The following is a 23,221-nucleotide window of genomic DNA, read 5'->3' as shown; positions in this document are numbered from 1 at the left end:
TCGGTACATCTCTATTTAACGCCCAGAGCACAAACTCCATGAACTTGAAGTGGGTGGCCAGGTGAGGCAAACCCGGGAGTCAGCGCAAGGGCGGTTCCCGGGGGCGCGGCACCGAGCTTCAGGGGGTGCTGGTGGCTCGCGGACGAGCCCCGAAGGGGCGCTGACCAAGTGGCCTACCTATCGCCGGGTCACAACTGCCAGAACTTTGGAAGACACGGACCCGGTACTTTGGGCTGAGAGCCGGCTGCTGCCGCTCCGCCGCGGATGCCCCCCGCCCCAGCACCGAGCGAGGACGCGCGCCCCCGCGCGGCCAGAAGCCGCGCTCGCCAGCCCGCGGCGCCCGGGCCGCTACCTTGGGGCGCTTCTCGTAGTAGTACTGCTGCGTGCGGATCCAGCGCCCCACCAGGTGGTCGCGCACCGTGTGCGCCAGCGCGAAGAAGTAGTCGCGGGGGGTGGCCACGTTGCGGTCCTTGACCAGCGTGAAGTGCAGGTGCCGGTTAAAGCCCTTCTTCAGCTCGGCCACGTTCTCCACGCCCACGATGCCGCGGATGCTGATCTGCCGCCGCTTCTCTTGGTCGGTCAGGGGCTTGGCCATGGCGTCTGCGGGCGGAGGGCAGCGAGCGGGCCGAGCGAGCTGGACGAGCGGAACGACAGGCTTAGGGCGCCCGGCAGCAGGACAGGGGCGGAGCTGGGCTCCAGGCTTTTGACTCGGAGCAAAGTTTGGGGTCCGCCCCTCACTCGGCGCCTCCCAGGCTCCTGCCCGTTGTTCCGGGTGTCGGGGGGCGGGACCTAGCCGCTCCTAGGACAGTGGGGCCACGCAGGGTGGGAGCGGGTCCGCTGGGCCTGGCTGTGCCAGACGCGCCCCCAAGGGGGCGGGCGTGCAAGGCTGTTGGCTGGGGAAGTGGGCTGAGCCCGCTGGGCAGTGGAAGGTGGGGACCTCAGGCAGGTCACGTAGACACCTAGAAGCTCTCTTCCGGGTGTGCAGAATCTAGGAGGGCAGCATTAGTCCTGTCTTCCCAGTCTGGAGTTCTGGAGGCAAGGAGGGTGTCTGGATGTGAAAGCATGTAGCTAGCAAATTTTTAGTTTACAGTTATTTCTCTGCTGAGTTACTTCTTACTTGGGATAGCTTCTGCGGCAGCTTGAGAAAAGATCTGGGAACGCAGCGGGGAAGCAATTACAGAAGCCAGATCTTCCACCTTCTGCATCCCACAGTGACCCTGGGTCCATACTCCCAGAGGGTTAAAGAATAGGAAAGCTATCAGGGGAGGGGATGGGATACAGAGTTCCGGTAGTGGGAATTGTGTGGAGTTGTACCCCTCTTTTTTTTTCTTTCCTCCAGGGTTATTGCTGGGCTCGGTGCCTGCACCATGAATCCACCGCTCCTGGAGGCCATTTTCCCCCCTTTTGTTGCCCTTGTTGTTGTAGCCTCACTGTGGTTATTATTATTGCCATTGTTGATGTTGTTCTTTGTTGGATAGGACAGAGAGAAATGGAGAGAGGAGGGGAAGACAGAGAGGGGGAGAGAAAGATAGACACCTGCAGACCTGCTTCACTGCCTGTGAAGCGACTCCCCTGCAGGTGGAGAGCCTGGGGCTGGAACCAGGATCCCTATGCCAGGCCTTGTGCTTTGCGCCACATGCGCTTAACCCACTGCGCCACCGCCCGACCCCCAATTGTATCCCTCTTATCCTATGGTTTTGTCAATATTTCCTTTTTATAAATTAAAAAAAAAGAATGCTTTTACTTCACTTGTCTAACTCTCGTCAGTTTTCTGCACTGCCTCATCTTGGATGCTAGACCCTTGGGAGGCTCTTTGCCTTCTTTTGTTCCTTTTTTCTCCTTCCTTCCTTCCTTCCTTCCTTCCTTTCTCTCTCTCTCTCTCTCTTTCTTTCTTTTTCTTGAACCCAGGGATTCAGGTAACTTGGCTCCTCAAACTCATACTCTCTACTGCTTGATTATCAAAATCAGAAGGCCAGAGTGGGAGGGATTTGGTCAGGGAGCAGGGATATTTATTTTAGGCCTCTTGTTTGCATAACTTTTTAACCAGAGGGCAGGGGACCAAGGAGAAAAGAGAAGGGTCTGTGCGAGGGGAATGAAGGGGTAACTCAGAGCCGGTTGTCTTGTTTACAGAAAACAGAGCAGCCAGTGTTCATGTGCTGTACAGGGTGATCTTTGCACTGGTCACCTACTGTCTTCATGGTGGTGGGGCAGTGCATGTGCATGCGTGTGTGTGTGTGTGTGTGTGTGTGTGTTTGTGTTTAAACCTTGGCAAAGGCAAACCCATGCTATTTTGGGAAGTCAGAAACCTTTTTCCTTCTTAAATAGGAAGCAGTATTCATCTATTATTTTAGAAACAGAATTACTAGAATTGCCTTTTCCAAATAAAATAGTAATGCAATTTACTAATTGACTTTGAATAATAAGCTAAGTTTGATCATTTTGAGTTGTTGCTACTACTGCCGTGGTGTGTGTGTGTGTGTGTGTGTGTGTGTGTGTGTGTGTATTATGCTTGGGTTAAACACAGCCCTTACCCTAAAATGGAAGTTCAAACCTCACAGATATGATAAATATCCAAGCTCTTGTCCTTCCAACTCCAGGGGGTTAGACCCTTGGCATAACTGAGACTTTGAGTTGGGTATTTTGCAATATCTATGACACTGAGCCCTTGTATGGGGAAGCACTTATAGTATGGAAAACATTTATAGTAGACCCATAATGAGGGTTTGATCATTCAGAAAAGATCAGAAAATACCTCAGTTTGAATGTGAGAGTGGTACTACAAAATGATTGATTTTGGGAGCCAGGTGGTAACTCACTGGGTAAAGCTACTATATAGAAAAACTTTCAGCCTCTAGTCGTGAGCACTGGAACAGTGCTGCAGTTGATCCATGTCTCCTCTGAGTCTTTACTGCCTATTTCTTTCTCATCCTTTCTTTCTCCCTCTCTCTCTCTCTCCCTCTCTCTCTCTCTCTCTCTCTCTATATATATATATATATATATATATATATATATATATATATATTATAACCAGGTTTGTGTGATAAATTTTGAGAGACCGATAGAGAAAATTTTATATAACTAATTTTAAAAATTTAAATGAATATAATTAAAAGCCAAGTGGTTTGAGTGATATTTAGGTTGAATTAAATGCAGTGTTGGTTCACTTGAGATTTGAGAAAGAGGACCTGAAATCTCTCAGTCTCTTTGAAATCTCCTGGTTCTGTATTATTCTCAGACACTGAGCAAACTGTCTTTACCATCTTTAAAAATCTTTTCTTGAGAGGAAAATTATTATAGCAATGACTATCTATTGCCTTCTTAAATCCTAAGACAGCAGGAACCTCCTACTTTCTCTATAAAGCCTATATTTCCCCCAGTCCTGGAACCTCTGGGGTGGGGCTTACTTTCCTGCATGCTTCTCTCAGATCATACCAAATGATATTGCATCCACTTCTTCTTCTTCTAGCGTTTGCCCTTTTTCCGTAGCCAGTCAACAGCGTCAGGTTGAGCCTGATGTAAAGTTTCGAGACCTCCTTTGAATCTGGAGAGGTGGCAGTCGTTAACTATGTGGGTCATAGTCTGTCTGTAGCCGCAGGGGCAGTTCGGCTCGTCTCTGGCTCCCCAGCGATGGAACATAGCGGCGCACCGGCCATGGCCTGTTCGATAGCGATTGAGGAGCATCCGCTGATCCCAACCTAATCAATGCAACAAGTACCATCTCAGCATGCTTCACTTCAGACTGTGTCCAGAGATGTCAGGCATGGAATGCCAACCCTTGACCCTCATTATTCGGTGAGACCTGTCCTTTCATGGTATTCTCTAATTCCATTCCAGGAGTTCACTTCCTAACAAAGTCCCAAAACCTAGATATAGACCAGGTCCTTTAAGATAGAGTATATGTTCACATGTATCCATAAATTAGGGCAAAATATATACCTGAAAGCAAAAATACACAATAGTTTGTAGTGATTCAGTATAAAGTTCATAATGAAATAGTGTCTACTTAGACTTAGATACCCTCCTCACCTTCTTCCTATTACAGTTATCTCACTCACTCCAAAGCTAACCATATCAAAGTAAGGACTGCAAAAGCTGAATAAGGGCAAGAGACTGGCATACTTTAACAATGACTCTTTAGTCACTATTAGGCCATTCTATCAGCTGGGGCTCTAATCTGGGAGTCCTGAGATTCCTACATAGACTTGATGGGTCTAGAACTCGAATAAATCCCTCTCTCCATTGTTACCAGTCATTTCTATCAGGAACAACACAATAGACCCTTTTGTGGGCCCCCATAGGACCTTGCCCTCAACTTGGATCAATAATGGTAGAGAATGTTCCATCCTCCGAAGAGAGGATGGACAACATAATCTATGCTATACCTGAAGAAGATCGGTCGATATTGGGGCAGCTTGGAATGTTCCTACTCATGGCCACAGAATGTGAGCTCAGATCTAGAGGGATGCAGAGGTCACACAGGCTCCTAAGCTAATTATGGGCCCCAGGTCAGATCAAATCAATGGGCTTTATGGTCAACAATATTTACACCCCTTTCCCATATTAGGGAGCTACTCTTTCATGATCCAGCTTTCTGGTCCTTTTTCCAGCCATGACATCATCTCCCAAGACAATAATTTGGATCCACTGGCTTATCAGATTTCAGGCTCAGGGGCAAAAAGAAAAAGGAAAACAAAACAAAACAAACAAACAAACAAACAAAAAAACCCTATAATAGCCACAGGCCCTTTGGAATTTAACTAAAATATGCCTACTAGCTATCTACAAAATGGAGGACCCCCCCTTCATCTGCAGTATTCCTGCCCTTAGGTCCATGATTGGTCAACAATTTGTTTGGCTTTGTATGTTAACTCTCTTGTCAATCACCAGTTTCTAGATGTTAGCATGATGCAGACCAGACTTCCCTGGACAGACAACCCCACCAATATGTCCGGGAGCTCCACTTCCCCAGAGCCCTTCCCCACTAGGGAAAGAGAGATTCAGGCTGGGAGTATGGATTGACTTGCCAATGCCCATGTTCAGTGGGGGAGCAGCCAGACCTTCCACCTTCTGCAGCCCACAATGACCTTGGGTCCATACTCCCAGAGGGATAAAGAATAGGAAAGCTATCAGGGGAGGGGAGGGAATAGAGAGTTCTGGTGGTGGGAATTGTGTGAAGTTGTACCCCTCTTATGCTATGGTTTTGTCAATTTCCTTTTTATAAATAAAAAATTAAAAGAAAATCTTTTCTTGAAATAGAAAAATATTTCCCTGTGTAGAAATCTTTCCCTGACTTGAAATGCCAGAATCTATGATTCACATGAAAAGGTATCAGCCTTAAGTTGCTCACATTTATATCAGCCTTGCCAACAAGGAAGGACCTTTGGTATTCCTGTTCTCACCTGCTGCTTCCCCTTGACTGTGATGATGAAACATTTTGTTAGGATAACCAAACATACTGTCCAGGCCTCACAGGACAAATATAAGTTGCTCACTATTGGAAAAGAACTGTGGGAAAATATGGTAACCTGAGCTTTTAGAGAAGCAGATGCAAATGCAGGATTAAATGTGCAAAACTTTTATAGGGACATATGCCTACAGAGGAGAAGGTGAGGAGAAAGCCAACTTAGCCTGTGATGCAAATCTGACCCCATAGTGAGGAAGAGAGTGAACCTAGAACAGAGGGACCACCTGGACTTCTGTATTCCTAAGAATATCCACCAGGAACATGGGCTGCTCTGGAACTCAAGTCAACTGGCAGAGGAATCCCCCTGGTCTCTTTGTCACTGGTAGAGACACCCCTGGGAGGGTGTGTTTTCCACATTAACATTGGGAGGGATATATCTTGGTCATTGGTTAATTATACTCCCTGCAAATGGAGGTCTGGCTACACTGCTGACCTCCATAGAAAGGTACCAGAGGGCCTGAGGCAGTGGCTCATCAGTGCATGAGTTCTGGGTTCAATCCCTGGGTTTAATCCCTGAACATCTTAAAATAGTGTCATAGTCACCTCTCCCACAATTAAAAAACAACAAATTTCAGCTTTACCATTTTCCTGTGTCATAAACCAATTTCCTTGTGTACTAAATATGGATATAATATACTCAGTGATCATAAAGACATTAGATAGCTGTATTGCTCCAACGCAGGGGACTCTGGGGGAGAAGGGGACAGGAAGGAGTTGGGGATGGGAAGTCTTTGGGATCCTAGTACATAATGGTGGAAAAGGACCTAAGTTGTGAGAATGTTTTGCAGGCACCTATTGTGGGGAGGTGTCAACAACTGTACTGTAACCCATTAACGGCACCTCCTCCTCTAGAAAAGTTAAAAAAAAAAGATATTAGGTAAGTAAACATAGGTTTATAGACAGTTTCAAAGTAGGATCTGTTGTATTGACATACCACTTACAGAATCATCCAAAGAGCACCAGTATTTTCCAAGAACTCTCATCAAATGTTTAATATGTATTCCCTCATTCTACCCTCTTACCAGACTCTAAGGTGAAGTCCATTTGTCCTCTTGTTTTACAGATAAAGAATTTGAGGCTCAGAGAGGTTGTTTGCTTAAATCACTGAACAATTAGTGGCTGAAGAGGTCTTTGAATGTTTGAATAGCTTTCGCTCTTCTGAAATAGGGGTTGGGATATGTTAGCAACCCTGAATTCTGTTTGCACCTGAGTTGACCTGTTTACCCTTCTCACTTGGTTTGGTTTGTACTGTTTTCTGACATTTTGACCTGTTTTTAATTAGTTCTGAAATCCAGGGATATGTCAGAGGTCCAGAGTTCTGCAGTCAAGCCATCATTTGTACTCTTGAACTGGGTAGTGTAGTAAAAGAGCTGGGTTTTATGCCCAGTGAATAAATTTAAGTGCACTTCACTTAGTATATTTAATATATGAATCTGTCAACTGAGGTGACTTCCTAGACTCTGCTGTTTTAAATATTTAGTACAGTGACTAGGAGCCTGGGTATATTGCACTATTAAATGCTCTGCAAGCAGGCTGACCCATGGCTGACTGCTTTGCCATCTCTATAATTGGCCCGTCCACTTATTACCTTAATATAGGTGACTTGTCTTGAAGTGAGCAGGTCTTCCTGGCAGTTATGGTTTCTGTAATATTTGATTTTCTCATTAATACAGTAGCTGGACTTATAAAGTGTGGTCCAGTGGCAGTTCCTGAAAAGCAAAAGTATTTAATATGCTGTTTTCTCTCTTGTTCTTCAGTCACTGACAGTGCAGTAATTGCAGAGCAACTTGGTTCCTCAATTTTGACTTCTGCAGAGCTGTTCTATTCATTCCATCAAATGGCAGGAATAATGAAAGAGATAGTAAGATATGCATTTGTGAGCTGGGAGAATATTTTAAAAATATGAGCCAATGTTATAATTTTGTCTAGGTTGTTACTGTTTTCCCAGGTCTCCTGAGGAGCCCCTCCATTTTATGGTTCTAGGTTCTAAGGGTGGATATTAGCCTTCCTGCTTTTGTCCTATTAACCTAGCTAGCATTTGGGAGATGCATTACGAATGAGGACTATATGAGAATTAGAGAAGACACACAAATCAGTGAAGTATATAATTCAAGAAATAAATCTTCACATTTGATGGTAAGCTAGTTTATGATGAAGGAGCCAAAAGCATAAAATGGTGCTCTTCAGTAAATGGTGCTGGAAAAATTAGATAGCCACATGCAAAAAAAAAAAAAAAAAGAGACTAGGCCACTATATCTCACCATGCACCTAAGTTAACTCAAAATGTATGGCTTGAAGACTTGGCTGTTAGATATGAAACCATAAAGTACATGGGAGAAAATGTAGACAAAACACTGTGATATTTGTTCTGGGGATGTCCTAGGTGACTTAACTCTAGTGGCAAAGGAATAAAGTAAGAATAAACAAGTTGTTTAAATAAATAAATATTAAAAAAAAAAGAGGAGTTGGGCTGTAGTGCAGTGGGTTAAGCGCATGTGAGACAAAGCTCAAGGACCAGCGTAAGGATCCCAGTTCAAGACCCGTCACTTCACAGGAGGTGAAGCAGGTCTACAGATGTCTTTCTCTCCCCCTCTCTATCTTCCTCTCCTCTCTCCATTTCTCTCTGTCCTGTCCAACAATGACATCAATAATAACTACAACAATAAAGCAACAAGGGCAACAAAAGAGAATAAATAAATATTTAAAAAAAGAATAAACAAGTTGGATTACATTAAAGTTAAAAGTTTCTGGATCATAAAGATAGCTCAAGGGGGACCTAGTGGGGATTGTATTGTTATGTGGAAATGTTATACATGTACAGATTATTGTATTTTACAGTCAACTGTAAACCATTAGTCCCCCTTTATTGAAATAAAAAATAGACCTCAAAAGGGTTCAAAAGAAGGGAGAAAGAAAGAAAGGAAGAAAGAAAGAAAGAAAGAAAGAAAGAAAGAAAGAAAGAAAGAAAGGAAAGAAAGCTCAGCAAGTAGGTCCCTGTCTTGTAATGCACATAGACCTTGGCACCATATGGGAGTGCCAGAGTACAAGGGAAAGCTCCAGTGCTATAGTGTCTCTCCCTTACATCTCTCTGTTTCTGAACTGAAAAGTATATGGGAACAGAGAGATAGTGCATTTGTGAGGCTCTGGCTTTTCAAATAACACAAAATAGAAGCAAGTAAACCAACCACAACAAAAACTACTTCTGCACAGCCCATGTAGGTATCAATAAAATGGAGAGATATCCTACTGAATGGGATAAAGTATTCCAAAATATATACATGATAATTGGCTAATATCCAAAAATGAAAAGAATATACAAAACTCAACAACAAAAATAACAACCCCCCCCAAACAATTCCATCAATAAGTTTGGAACAGGGAATAGTGCACAGGATATTTTGAGGAGGAGTGAGATTTAATCTCCAGCACCACTAGTAGACATAGCTGAGATATTCTCTGGTTAAAAAAAGTGGGAATACTATGAACAACTATATGCCACAAAACTAGACAACCTGGAAGAAATGGAAGAATTCCTAGAAATATATACCCTCCCAAAACTGAAACAGGAAGAACTACAGAACATAAATGGTCCCATCACAGACAAAGAAATAAAATAGTTATTAAGAACCTTCCCAACAATAAAAGTCCAGGAGCAGAAGGCTATACAAATTAATTCTACAAAATCTTCAGGAAACAGTTAATACCTACACTTATTTTTTATTTATAAAAAGGAAACATTGGCAAAACCATAGGATAAGAGGGGTACAATTCCAAACAATTCCCACCATCAGAACTCCATATCCCATCCCCTCCCCTGATAGCTTTCCTATTCTTTATCCCTCTGGGTGTATGAACCCAGGGTCATTATAGGGTATAGAAAGTGGAAGGTCTGGCTTCTGTAATTGCTTCCCTCCTGAACATGGCATTGACAGGTCGATCCATATTTCCAGCCTGTCTCTCTCTTACCTTAATGGGGCGGGGCTCTGGGGAAGTGGGTCTCCAGGACACATTGGTGGGGTTGTCTGTCCAGGGAAGTCTGGTAGGCATAATGGTTGCATTTGGAACCTAGTGGCTAAAAAGAGAGTTAACATATAAAGCCAAACAATTTGTTGACTAATCTTGAACTTAAAGGCTGGAATAGTTCAGATGAAGAGTTGGGAGGGGGTCTCCATTTTGTAAATAGTTACTAGGACTATTTAAGTTATATTCCAAAGGGCCCGTGACTATACTAGGTTTTTTTTTTTTTTCTGTGAGCCTGAAATCTGTTATGAAGGTGGATCCAAGCTGTGTTGTCTGGGGAGATGATGTCATAGCTGGAAAAAGGACCAGAAAGCTGGATCAGGAAAAGTGTAGCTCCCAAATATGGGAAAGGTGTGTAAATATTGTTGACTGTAAACCCCATCAATTTGATCTGATCTGGGGCCCATATTCAACTTAGGAGCCTATGTGACCTCTGTATCTCTCTAGATCTGAGCTCACATTCTGTGGCCATGAGTAGGAACATTCCAAGCTGCCCCAATGTCAGGACCCATCTTCCTCAGATGGAGCATTTGTTGTCCATCCTCCCTTCAGAGGATGGAACATTTTCTACCATTGTTGATCCAAGTTGAGGGCAAGGTCCTATGGGAGCCCAAAAAGGGGTCTATTGTGTTGTTCCTGATAGAGATGACTGGTGATATTGGGGAAAGGGATTTATTTGAAGTCTAGGCCCATCATCTCTGTTTGGGAATCTCAGGACTCCCCAACTGATGGACCCGACTGATGACACCCCAGCTGATGGGGTGTCCTGATAGTGACTAAGAGTCATCGTTAAAGTATGCCAGTCTCTTGCCCTTATTCAGCTTTTGCTGTCCTTACTTTGATAAGGTTAGCTTTGGAGTGAGTGAGGGAAGTGTAATAGGAAGTAGGTGAGGAGGGTATCTAAGTCTAAGTAGACACTATTTCATTTTGAACTTTATACTGACTCACTGTAGACTACTGTGTATTTTTGCTTTCAGGTATATATTTTGCCCTAATTTATGGATACATGTGAACATATGCCGTATTTCATGGAACCAGGTCTATATCTAGGTTTTGGGACTTTATTAGGAAGTAAATCACCTGGCATGGGATTAGAGAATCCTATGAGAAAGGAAAGGTCTCACCCAAGTAATGGGGCTGAAGGGTTGATAATCCATGCTTGATGTCTCTGGACACAGTCTGAAGTGAAGAACTTCACAATGCTGAGGTGGTACTCACTGTGTTGATTAGGTTGGGATCAGTGGATGCAATATCATTTGGTATGAATTGAGAGAAGCATGTAGAAAAGTGATCCCCACCCTAGATGTTCCAGAACTGGGAGAAATATAGGCTCTATGGAGGAAGCAGGAGGTTCCTGCTATCTTAGGGTTTAAGAAGGCAATAGATAGTTATTGCTATAGTTATATTATTTGGCAATTGGGTTAACTTTGAAAATCCCTTTGTAAATATTTGCTGTATCATACACAACATCACTATAATTTATGTCCTTTGACATTATTTGTATATAGCTGTGCCACCGATTGCTTCTGTTGTTGTTCTCCATGGTCTAAGTTTTTAAGAGAGTCAACATATTGAAGACTTAGTCTATGGTCTGTGCATTAAAAAGTTTGAGACATTAAATCAGTATTTCCCCTCTCATATTAATTAAATGGTGATTTATATGGCTATATTTAATAGAAGCATATATAAACACTATTCCCACCACCAAAAAACTGTGTCCCATCCCATCCTTGCCCCACACCCTCAGCCAAGCCGAACTTCCGTGCTCACCCTCAACCCAGAGATTTTTACTTTGGTGCCCTACTCCAAATTCAGCCAAATCCTGCTTTGAGTTTCTCTTTCTGTTCTTCTTTCTCAACTTCTGTTTATGAGAGGGATCATCCCATACTCGTCTTTTTCTTTCTGACTTAAGTTACATCCAAGATGGGTCAGAGAAGATGGTTTCATTGTTCCTCATAGCTGCATAGTATTCAATTGTGTATATATACCACAGCTTTCTCAGCCATTTTTCTGTTGTTGGGCACCTGGGTTGCTTCCAGGTTTTAGCTATTATGAATTGTGCTGCTATGAACATAGGTGTGTATACATAGGTATACACATAACTTTTTGGTTGGGCGTTATGGAGTCCTTGGGGTATATCCCTAGGAGAGGAATTACTGGGCCACATGGAAGGTCCATGTCTAGCCTTGTGAGAGTTCTCCAGACTGCTCTCCACAGTGGTTGGGCCAGTTTACATTCCCACCAGCAGTGCATAAGGGTTCTTCTGCCCCCACAGCCTTTCCAGCATTTGTTGCTGCTATCATTTTTGATGTATGCCATACTCACAGGGGTGAGGTGGTATTTCAGTGTTGTCTTTATTTGCATTTCTCTGACAATAAGTGACCTGTAGTAATTTTTCATGTGTTTGTTAGCCTTTTGGATCTCTTTTGTAGTGAATGTTCTGTTCATATCCTCTGCCCATTTTTGGATGGGGTCATTTGCTTTTTTGTTGCTAAGTTTGCTGAGCTCTTTCTAAATTTTGGTTATTAGTCTCTTGTCTGATGTATGGCATGTGAAGATCTTCTCCAATTCTGTGAGGGGTCTCTTTCTTTGTGTGATAGTTTCTTTGGCTGTGCAGAAGCTTTTCAATTTGATGTAGTCTCATTGGTTCGTTTCTGCTTTAGTCTTCCTTGCAATTGGGTTTATTTCTTCAAAGATGCCCTTGATGTTTAGGTGGGAAAAAGGGCAGCAGCAACAAATGCTGGAGAGGCTGTGGGTTCAGAGGAATCCTTCTGCACTGCAGGTGAGACTGGTACACTTTAATAATGGCCCTTTTAGTTACTACCAGGCCACACATCATCCGGGGCCCTACTCAGAGAATCTTTGGATTCCCACAGAGATATAATGAGCCTAGATCTCTAACAGATACCTCTCTCCATCGTCACTCTGTCATTTCTGTCAAGAACATAAATCCTCTTGTGGGCCTCTTCAGGACACTGCCCTCAGTGTAGAGCAACAGTGGTAGAAATTGCCCTACTCTCTGAAGGGAGACTGGGAAAACACTCTGCTATTCGAGGAAGACTGGTCCTGAAATGAGTGTAACATAGAATGTCCCTAGCTATGACCATGGAATGTGAGCTCAAACTGACAGGGATGCAGAGGTTACACAGGCTCCTATGCTAAATATGAATAGACATGAGCCCTAGGTCAGATTGATGGAGTTTACAGTTAATGATATTTATATACTTTTCTCATATTTGGGAACTTCTCTCTGCCCTTATCCAGCTTTCTAGTCCTATTCTCAACCCTGACACCATTTTTCCAGACAATACTTTTAGCCCACCTGCATGTTAGCTGTCAGACACAGGCAAAAATAAGTAAAGTCATGGGTCCCCTAGAATATACCTAAAATAGCCTTCCTAGCTTCTTCCAACATGAAGACCCCAAATTTCATCTGCTATACTCTTATCTTTAGGTTCCTGATTATTAAAAAATTTGTTCTAGTTTATATATTAATGGCTCTTAGCCACCAAATTGCACATGCTACCATGACACCAATGTGAATTCCCTGGGCATATGACATCACCAGTGTGTCTTGGAATCCCATTTCCCCAGAGAACTTCACCACTAGAAAAAGATAGAAACAGGCTGGGGGTATGGATCTAAATGCAAATGTCCATGTCCAGTGCAGAAGCAATTACAGAAGCCAGACCTTCCACCTTTTGCACCCCATAAAGATCTTTGGTCCATACTCCCAGAGGGATAAAGAATAGAGAAAGTTCCAGTGGAGGGGAGGGGAGGGGATATGGAATTCTGGTGGTGGGAATTGTAACTCTCCTATACCACAATCTTGTCAATCATTATTAAATCACTAATAAAATGTTTTTAAAAAGTGGAGAGAGGAGCTGAACAGCTACTTCACTGAAGATGACATACAAATAGCCAACAGCCCCATGAAAAAGTGCTCACTATCAGTTATTATCAAGGAAATGCAAATCAAATCAAACAAGATGAGATATGACTACCACCTGTGAGAATGGCCTATATCGAAAAAGACTAAAGGCTGAAAGCCAGAAGTTCTTCTAGGGTGAGAAATAGAAACCCTCCTATACCTTTGGTGGAAATGTAGATTGGTTCAGTTCTTGTGGAAAACAGTATGAAGGTCTCAGAAAGTTAAATACTACCTTATGAACCAGCAATTTCACTTCTATATATGTATCTGAAGAAGACAAAGACTCTTTGCTGAAATGTTATATGTTCATTGCAGTACTACTTACAGTAACCAGGGATATGGAATCAATCCAAGTGATGAACAATAAATGAGTGAATGAATAAGTTGTGGTGTAGAAACACAATAAAATACTACTCACCTATGAGAAAAGATGAAATCTTGCCTTTTGTGACAATGTGGATAGACCTGTGGGGGATTGTGCTAAGTGAAATAACTTAGAAGGAAAAAAGGCAATTACTAGATGATCTCACTTAGATCATCTAGGGACATAGAGAAACAAAGTAGGGGAACTGACAATGCTAAAGGGACATAAAACTCTGCTGAACTGAGGTCACCAAAGGAGGAGGGGGGGAGGGAATGTAAATGAAGAGGAGGGTGATGATAGACTTCAGTGAAGGATTATTTGTAATCAGTGATCTGAGATATCTTATATTAAGAAATGTGAAATTATACTCTAGAAACATGCAGGCTTGTAAATCAGTTACTTCAATAAAATTTTAGAAGTTGGGGAAAAAATAGGTAGGGCCACAAGAAGTAGACAAATGGGGTCTGGGCCATAGCACAATGGGTTAAGCACACATGGTGCAAAGTGCAAGGACTGGCTTAAGGATCCAGGTTCAAGCCCCCAGCTCCCCACCTGCAGGGGAGTCGCTTCACAAGCGGTGAAGCAGGTCTGCAGGTGTCTTTCTCTCCTACTCTCTGTCTTCCCCTCCTCTCTTGATTTCTCTCTGTCCTAGCCAACAACAGCAACAACAGCTATAAGGACAATAACTACCACAACAAGGGCAACAAAATGGCAAAAATAGCCTCCAGGAGTAGTGAATTCATAGTGCTGGCACCAAGCGCCAGTGATAACCCTGGAGGGAAAAAAAAAGTAGACAAATGAAGCATCAGGGCTCTAGAGTATTTGCTTATTTCCAGAAAATGACAGTGGAGTGTCAGTAAATCCTGGAGAGACAAAGCATGTTAGCATCTATCTAGAGTACTTATTTTTGGTATTTGTGTTTTAATGGAAATTCAGCTTTACTTTCATAAATGCTTCTCCTTAAGATAGGCAGATTATGTAGCATTTAAGTCACATAAATGTAATAGAATAATGTGCGGAAGGATCTCAGTGTTGTAACTTTTGACAATTATTTTCATTTGTGATGAAAATAGACTTTACTAGGGAAGACTGGGGAAACATTTTCAAATTTTTCTTTTTTATATTTATTTATTTTCCCTTTTATTGCCCTTGTTTTTTTATTGTTTTAGTTATTATTGTTGTTGTTACTGATGTCATCATTGTAAGATAGGACAGAGAGAAATGGAGAGAGGAGGGAAAGACGGGGGAGAGAAAGATAGACACCTGCAGACCTACCTGCTTCACCGCCTGTGAAGCAACTCCCTTGCAGGTGGGGACCCAGGGGCTCAACCGGGATCCTTACCCGGTCCTTTTCTTCATGCCACGTGTGCTTGACCTGCTGCACTACAGCCCGACCCCCCAAATGTTTCCTTATGATATCTCTATGATAAAAAATTATGACTTACTCTTATAAGTGTTAAATGTTTTAGTCAACTATATAAATACTATACATTTGATTTCAAGTAATGGTACCAGTTTTTAAAAAATATTTATTTATTTATTCCCTTTTGTTGCCCTTGTTGTTTCATTGTTGTAGTTATTGTTGTTGTTGATGTCACTGTTGGATAGGACACAGAGAAATGGAGAGAGGAGGGGAAGACAGAGAGGGGGAGAGAAAGATAGACACCTGCAGACCTGCTTCACTGCCTGTGAAGCGACTCCTCTTCAGGTGGGGAGCTGGGGGCTCAAACCAGGATCCTTAAGCCAATCCTTGCGCTTTATGCCACCTGCGCTTAACCCGTTGCGTTACCGACCCGACTCCCGCCAGTTTTTTTTTTAAAAGAGTTTCTTGTTTACTTTTATGAAAGGGAGAGAGAAAAATAGAGAAGCCAGAGCCTTTTGAACAGTTCTGTTGAAACACTTCCCTAGAAGCAATGGCACCAATGTTCAGAGTGACATTAAATTTTGAAATTCAGCTATCTGTTCTACTTTGCAGGTAAATTTAGTACTTTGCCTGATATCTAAAGTGTTCCATAAGAGTTAAATATTATTTCAGTATTGGTATTTACATTTTTGTCACATCTGTATACTTTATATTGAATGACTGACATGTAGTGTAAAGTAAACGTGTTCCAACAAACTGAAACACTATCAAGAGATATGAAAGCAAAATGAAGTTTGGTTAGGAGAAAATGTGTTTATAGGAAAGTAAATTGTGTGTTTCTTAAAATATTTTGTTTATTTATTAATGAGAGAGTGAGAGAGAGAGAGAGAGAGAGAGAGAGAGAGACAGAAGGAGGAGGAGGAGTAAGAAGAGGAGGAGAAGAGGAGGGAAAGAAACAGACCATCACTCTGGTGCAAACTCAGGACCTCAAGCTTGAGATTCCAATTCTTAGACACTGCAACACAAAAATTCTGCTTTTAAAAATATATTGTAGATACACTTTACTGGATACTTAATTTATAAATTAACTGCTCTCTGTGAATATAAAGATGATCATAATGAATCAATTTCTATTTCATGTGGGTTTAAGCTGTGCAGTTGTACTAATGGTGTTAATAGTTTTGATGATCACATACATGTAGTAGTTAGTAGGAGTGTTGAAGATCATAGTCTTCTGTGAAAGGTTGGGCATTTTCCTGTGACTTTTTTTTAAATTTATTTTTTATTTAAGAAAAGATAAATTAACAAATCCGTAGGGTAGGAGGGGTACAGCTCCACACAATTCCCACCACCCAATTTGCTGTGACTTGTGATTTACCAGAATAAGTTTGCTACTTGAACATTTTTTTTAATATTTTATTTTATTTATTTATTTCCTTTTGTTGCCCTTGTTGTTTTATTGTTGTAGTTATTATTATTGTTGTCATTGTTGGATAGGACTGAGAGAAATGGAGAGAGGAGGGGAAGACAGAGGGGAGGAGAGAAAGATAGACCCCTGCAGACCTGCTTCACCGCCTGTGAAGTGACTCCCCTGCAGGTGGGGAGCTGGGGTTCGAACCGGGATCCTTATGCCGGTCCTTGTGCTTTGCGCCACCTGCGCTTAACCCACTGCACTACAGCCCGACTCCCTTGCTACTTGAACATTTCTTCAAATTCTTCATCACTCATGGATTTTACATTGTGTTTCCTTATGGGACTTTAGGCCATTATTTTCATGGGAATGTGAGAATAAAATTGTGCATATATTAGGTTATTGGAAAAGTCATGATACATTTTTGCATAGAAAAGCAGAAAAATATGCCATGACTTTTTTTTTTTTAATATTTATTCCCTTTTGTTGCCCTTGTTTTAGTGTTGTGGTTATTATTATTGTTGTCGTCATTGTTGGATAGGACAGAGAGAAATGGAGAAAGGAGGGGAAGACAGAGAGGGGGATTGAAAGATAGACACCTGCAGACCTGCTTCACCGCCTGTGAAGTGACTCTTCTGCAGGTGGGGAGCCAGGGCTCAAACCGGGATCCTTACTCCGGTCCTTTCGCTTTGCACCACCTGCGCTTAACCCCTGCGTTACAGCCTGACTCCCATGCCATGACTTTTCTAACAACCCAATATATATGTATTTTTAGAGAGAAAGTTTGCGTGAGCATCAAGGCTTTGGAATGGGGATCCCAGAGCTTGCTTCTCTGGGGAAGCAACAGAAACGCCCAAATAGCCAGAGCATCTGAGTCTCTCTGAGTGCCTAAGTATTTTCCCTGTTGCCTGGTACAATTTGTGGGAGGTAGCAGTATGACCGACCCTAGGAAGGAACTGGCTGCTTGGGGGGTTGAGATAAACAGTCACAAAGTATCACTTAACCCACAGCTGTTCCTTAAAGATGGGGTGCAGAAGGCTGACTCAGAGAATGCCAAGGGGAGAGTTAGACAGGCTTGGGACTTTTCCTTATTCTCTCTGCCACTGATAGTTTGTACTGAATGGATCAATAGATGGAATTACATTTTTGTATTTCTTGGGAGAATAAGGAGGGCTCAGATTAGGAATTAAATTACTTTTAAGAAAAATAAGCCACAGTTCATGCACACATAAATATATAGACTACTTTCTGCTATTTTATTACTAGTGTAACAGACTCATGTTTCTTTTTAATTTAATTTAATTTTTAAAAAACATTTTTAGATTTAAAAAAAATTTTAAATTATATTTATTTTTTTATTTACTTTTTTATTTACTGGTCTCTATTTTTATAGAGACAGCCGGAAAATCGAGAGAGAAGGGGGTGATAGAGAAGGAGAGATAGAGAGACACCTGCGACACTGCTTCACCTCTTGCAAAGCTTTCCCCCTGCAGGTGGGGACTGGGGGCTCGAACCTGGGTCGCTGTGCACTGTAACGTGTGCTCAACCAGGGGCGCCACCACCCAGCCCCTAATTTAATTTTTAAAAAGAATTAATTTTTTTATTCCCCTTTGTTGCCCTTGTTGTTTTATTGTTGTAGTTATTATTATTATTGATGTCATCATTGTCAGATAGGACAGAGAGAAATGGAGAGAGGAGGGGAAGACAGAGAGGGGGAGAGAAAGATAGACGCCTGCAGACCTGCTTCACCGCCTGTGAAGGGACGCCCCTGCAGGTGGGGAGCCCGGGCTCAAACAGGGATCCTTACTCCAATCCTTGCACTTTGTGCCATATGTGCTTAACCCACTGCACCACTGCCCGATTCCCCCTAATTTTATTTTATTTTTTTATAGCAGGACACTTACTATCTGCTTTATGGTGGTGTGAGCAATTGAACCTGGGACTTCGGATCCTCAGGCATGAGAATCTCTTTGCATAAACATTATACTATCTACCCCCCACCCCAACAAGACCCATGTTTCAGAAAGAGCTTTCAATTCCTTATGGGAAGGAATGAGGAGATTCATTCTGAGGACATTTTGCAAAGAGATGAATAAATCCTGACAAGAAAAGGGAAGCGACAAATGTGCTATGTTCAGGATTTTAGCAGATAACTGTGATGCAATGTGCCCCAGAGACTGTCAGTTATCTCATTGCCTCGTCAATACCATCCCCTAGTTGAGTCCACAATTTGACCTGCTCTTTGTACATGATTGATTATTTCTAGCCATGAACCACATAAGATATAAGCTCCCATACATACATTATTGGTTTTTAGAATTTTGTTCCATTAAGAAATACACCTAAGGAATCACCAGTACCAAGCTTCCAGATGTTTAATACTTTAACTTCTTTGAGTTAATTGCCTGTCTTTCTAGCTCTAGCTAGTAAGGTGTTCCCCCACTGAGAGGTGGGACTTATTCACTTAAACTGTAATGCAGAGAAAAAATAGCTTCTTTTCACTTAATATTTTCTAGGAAGGAGTCTAGGATATGGGATGAGTATTGCTCTGGATGTTAAGAATGCATCAGTGGGGGGTCGGGTGGTAGCGCAGAGGGTTAAGTGCACGTGGCAAAGTTCAAGGACCTGTGCAAGGATCCCGGTTCAGCCCCCTGCTCCCCACCTGTAGGGGAGTCGCTTCACAGGCAGTAAAGCAGGTCTGCAGGTGTCTATCTTTCTCTCCCCCTCTCTGTCTTCCCCTCCTCTCTCCATTTCTCTCTGTCCTATCCAACAACGAATAACATCAACAATAATAATAACCACAACAAGGCTACAACAACAAGGGCAACAAAAAGGGGAAAAATGGCCTCCAGGAGCAGTGGATTCATGGTGCAGGCACTGAGCCCCAGCAATAACCCTGGAGGCAATAAATAAATAAATAATCAGTGAATCAAACTGAATATAGGGCAACTAGATACACAACTTCTCCAGTACTATGGCTTCTGGAAATTGCTTCCTTTCCTTTAATACTCATCTGAGTCTATATATTTAGTGAGAGAGTGATCATTTTACATACAATGTGATGTAGATTTTATAGTCACAGCTATAGGACTATCCTCTAGTCATGGTATGAGAGTAAAATCTTGAATTATTGGCCAATTTGGAAAGTCAAGTAATTGTTGTATACAAAGTACAATGTTTATTGTTGATGGTATTAAATTGAGGGTGTTATTTTTTATTATATATATATATTGGATATATATAACCAGAAATCAAGAGGATGAGGGAAATAGAGAGGGATAAAGAGACACCTGCAGCACTGTTTCACTACTTGCAAAGCTTTCCCCCTATAGGTAGGGATGGGGGGTCTGAACCTGGGTCCTTATGCATTGTAACATGTGTGCTCAACTAGGTGCCACCACCCAGTCCTTGATAATATATATTTCTACTTAAAAGGGTTAAGATACTACACTCATATGAAAATAAAATTCAGAATATGATAAAAGAAAAGTAACTAGCCCAGGGTTTGATTGCCATCTAACTTCACAGAGGAAAAATCATGATGGATTTGTCTTGAAGCTCAACAGAGAAGTTCTTCTTCCTCCTCTACTTTTAATTAATGTGTCTCAGTCATAAAATCATAATAGAATTCCAGATTCAGATGAAAACATCAGGTTTCAGTGGTCTAGGAGGTGGCACAGTGGATAAGGCATTGGACTCTTAAGCAGGAGGTCCTGAGTTCAATGCGTGGCAGCACATGTACCAGAGTGATGTCTGGTTCTTTATCTGTCTCCTATAATGTCTCATGAATCAATAAATAAAAAAGCAAAAAACATCAGTTTTCACCCCAGTCATAATTTTCATGGCAAGTTATTTATATTTTTGAGGAAAAGTTCCCTGAGAGAACTGCAGTAACAAGTCAATACCGGCAGGTGGAGCAGTTTGCCATTTGAAGTCAACATCTCAAACAAAGGTGACTACAATTTTACTCAACCTTTTATTTTCCTCTTTTTGTTCCAGATATTGAAGCATTAAAGCAATCTAAAAATTTACTCAAATTTGGAAGAAAAAATAAAGTGTATTATTTTTATAGCTCTAACTAGAACATAAGGTAGGCAGCACTTTCCTTCAGAATGTTAGATGTAAATAAACTGAAATCTAGAGAAATAATTTATTTTTATTATTTTTTATTTCATTTAATAGGACAGAGGGATATTTAGGGGAAAGAGGGAGGCAGAGAAGGGGAGAAAGAGAGACACCTATAGCACTGCTTCACCGATTATGAAACTTCTCCCATGTAGGTAGGGTCTGGAGGCTTGATTCTTATGCATGACAATGTGCATAATAGTGTGTGACACCGCCCAGTCCCTAATATTTTAACAGTGAACACGGGAGAAAACAAAAAAAAGAAAAATAAAAAAGCATGGGATCTTAGCATTCATCTTTTTAAATATTTTAATATTTATTTATTTACTTATTTATTTTCCCTTTTGTTGCCCTTGTTTGTTATTGTTGTTGTATTTATTCACCACCTGGGAAGCGACCCCCCTGCAGGTGGGGAGCTGGGGGCTTGAACCGGAATCCTTGTGCTTTGTGTGCTTAACCCACTGTACTACTGCCCAGCCCCCAGTATTTGACATGTTTAAGAATATAGTTTTGCAAGCCGGCAAGATAGTTCCCCTGGCTAGTGCACCAGCTTTGTCAGACTCATGACTCACTGAGTTGTCAGAAAAGTTATTGTTGGCACAGGGCTATGCCCTAACTGGAAGCCTGTGTTTAGCTTTAGCTTAAAACTCATGTTTTGCATTCAGTACCATATACACCTGATATAAATGATGTAGTATACCTGATGTAAATGTTATCCATTGATGTATTGATTGATGGATGGATGTAATGCTAACTAACACTTGATGTAATGATGCTGATTGCATCAGCTGATGGTATAAAGCTGATGGCTATTTGGAGACAGAAATAGAGATGGATAGATGTAGATGGATGTTTTTTTTTTTTACACTAAATTATTTTTTTATTAGTGATATAATAATGATTGACAAGATTGTGGGATAAGAGGGGTACAATTCCATACACTTCCTACCACCAGAGTTCCATGCCCCCCCTGCCCTTTGAAGTTTCCCTATTCTCTATATCTCTGGGAGTATGAACCAAAGATCTTTATGGGGAACAGAAGGTGGAAAGTCTGTCTTCTGTATTTGCTTCTCTGCTGGACATGGGCATTTACAGGTTGATCCATACCCTCATCCTGTTCCTATCTTTATCTACCTCGACATGTTTCACTCTTGAATGTGTTCAGAGATGCCCGGCCTGTGATGTCAACCCTCTAGCTCCAGTACTCTGGTGAAACCATTTACCTTCAAATCAAAGTGCACAATAGTGACTCAGTAAGTACAACAAGCAGGTAGAAAGACCTAAAAGACACTATAAAGGACTTAATCAAATAGTTTCCACTTAGACCTAGATACCCTCCTCACCTACTTCCTATTTTACTTATCTCAACCACTCTAAGGCTAACCTTGTCAGATAAGGTAAGGACTACAAAAGCTTGGATAAGGGCAAGATACAGGCATACTTTAATGATGGCCCTTTTGGTCACTACCAGGCCACCCCATCATCTGGGGTCAAGTAGTCAAGTAATCCTAGGTTTCCCACATAGATATGTTTTCCTATGTAAAAATGTGTCATGGCTTTCCAACAATCCAATAGATTTGAGCCTGAGCCCCAATGTACTGGAGGAAGCTTTAGTGTTGCCATACCTTTCCCTCTCTCCATCTTTCCCTTACTACCTGAGAAATATGGCTCAAAACTGTGAAGCTCCAGGATACAAACAAAAACAATATATTTTTGCTTCCAAATAATGAACCAATATTCAAATAATATTTCTCAACATTTAAAAATTTCCTCCTTTGTGATTCTTTGTTGAAGTGTATTAGAATATTACTTTATTTTGAACTGAAATTGGCATATTGCACCAAAGTAAAAAACTCTGGGGTGGGGGGGGGAGAATACAGGTCCTTCAGAGGACCTAGTGGGGGTTGTACTGTTATATGGAAAACTGAGAAATGTTATGCATGTACAAACTATTGTACTTACTGTCGAATGTAAAACATTAATTCCCCAATAAAGAAATTAAAAAAAGAATATTACTTTATTTTGTATTTGTGTTTAGTAGCACTATACCATTTTCATTATTGTGGCTTTGAGAGAGAGAGAGAGAGAGAGAGAGAGAGAGTGTGTGTGTGTGTGTGTGTGTGTAGCTGGAGCTTGCACACACATGATTTCATAGCTCTGGGCTGCTTTTTCATTCAGTTGGAGAGACAGACACCACAGTTTTTTCTAGTGCTTTAAGTGTGTCTTAAACTTACAGATATTAAAGGGACCGGCTGTGAAAATCAATGATACTACATTTTGCAGTGTTGGGGGGGTATTTAAGATAAGATTTGTTATAACACATCACCAGTGTTTTGAGCCAGAGCTCCAAGAGCATATAAACTATCATTGTTTGCTACTCAGATGAGATTCAGCTGAGTAGTATTAGTCCATGTGCTACTCAGCTGTTAAGGATAATGAAGTTACTTTCTTCACCTCATCTTGAATAGAGCTTGAAGGAATCATGTTACGTGAGATAAACTAAAATGACAAGGGTGAATAAGATGATCTCACTTGTAGGCAAT

General features: G+C 41.6%; 1 protein-coding gene across 1 annotated transcript in view; it reads right to left on the bottom strand.

The window, feature by feature from the left end:
• PYGL (glycogen phosphorylase L) overlaps positions 1-823 on the bottom strand; it is a 40,230-nt gene extending 39,407 nt beyond the window's left edge. The window contains exon 1 of the mRNA XM_007536037.3: positions 353-823. Coding sequence (XP_007536099.2) covers positions 353-595 — 243 coding nt within the window. The 5' untranslated portion in view covers positions 596-823. The remainder of the gene's footprint in view (positions 1-352) is intronic.
• Positions 824-23,221: the final 22,398 nt, after the last annotated feature.

Source organism: Erinaceus europaeus, chromosome 16 (genome assembly GCF_950295315.1).
Source record: "Erinaceus europaeus chromosome 16, mEriEur2.1, whole genome shotgun sequence".
In the NCBI taxonomy this organism is placed as follows: Eukaryota; Metazoa; Chordata; class Mammalia; order Eulipotyphla; family Erinaceidae; genus Erinaceus; species Erinaceus europaeus.
Note: the sequence above shows the minus strand (reverse complement) of the source record. Positions and strands in the feature narration are given on the sequence as shown.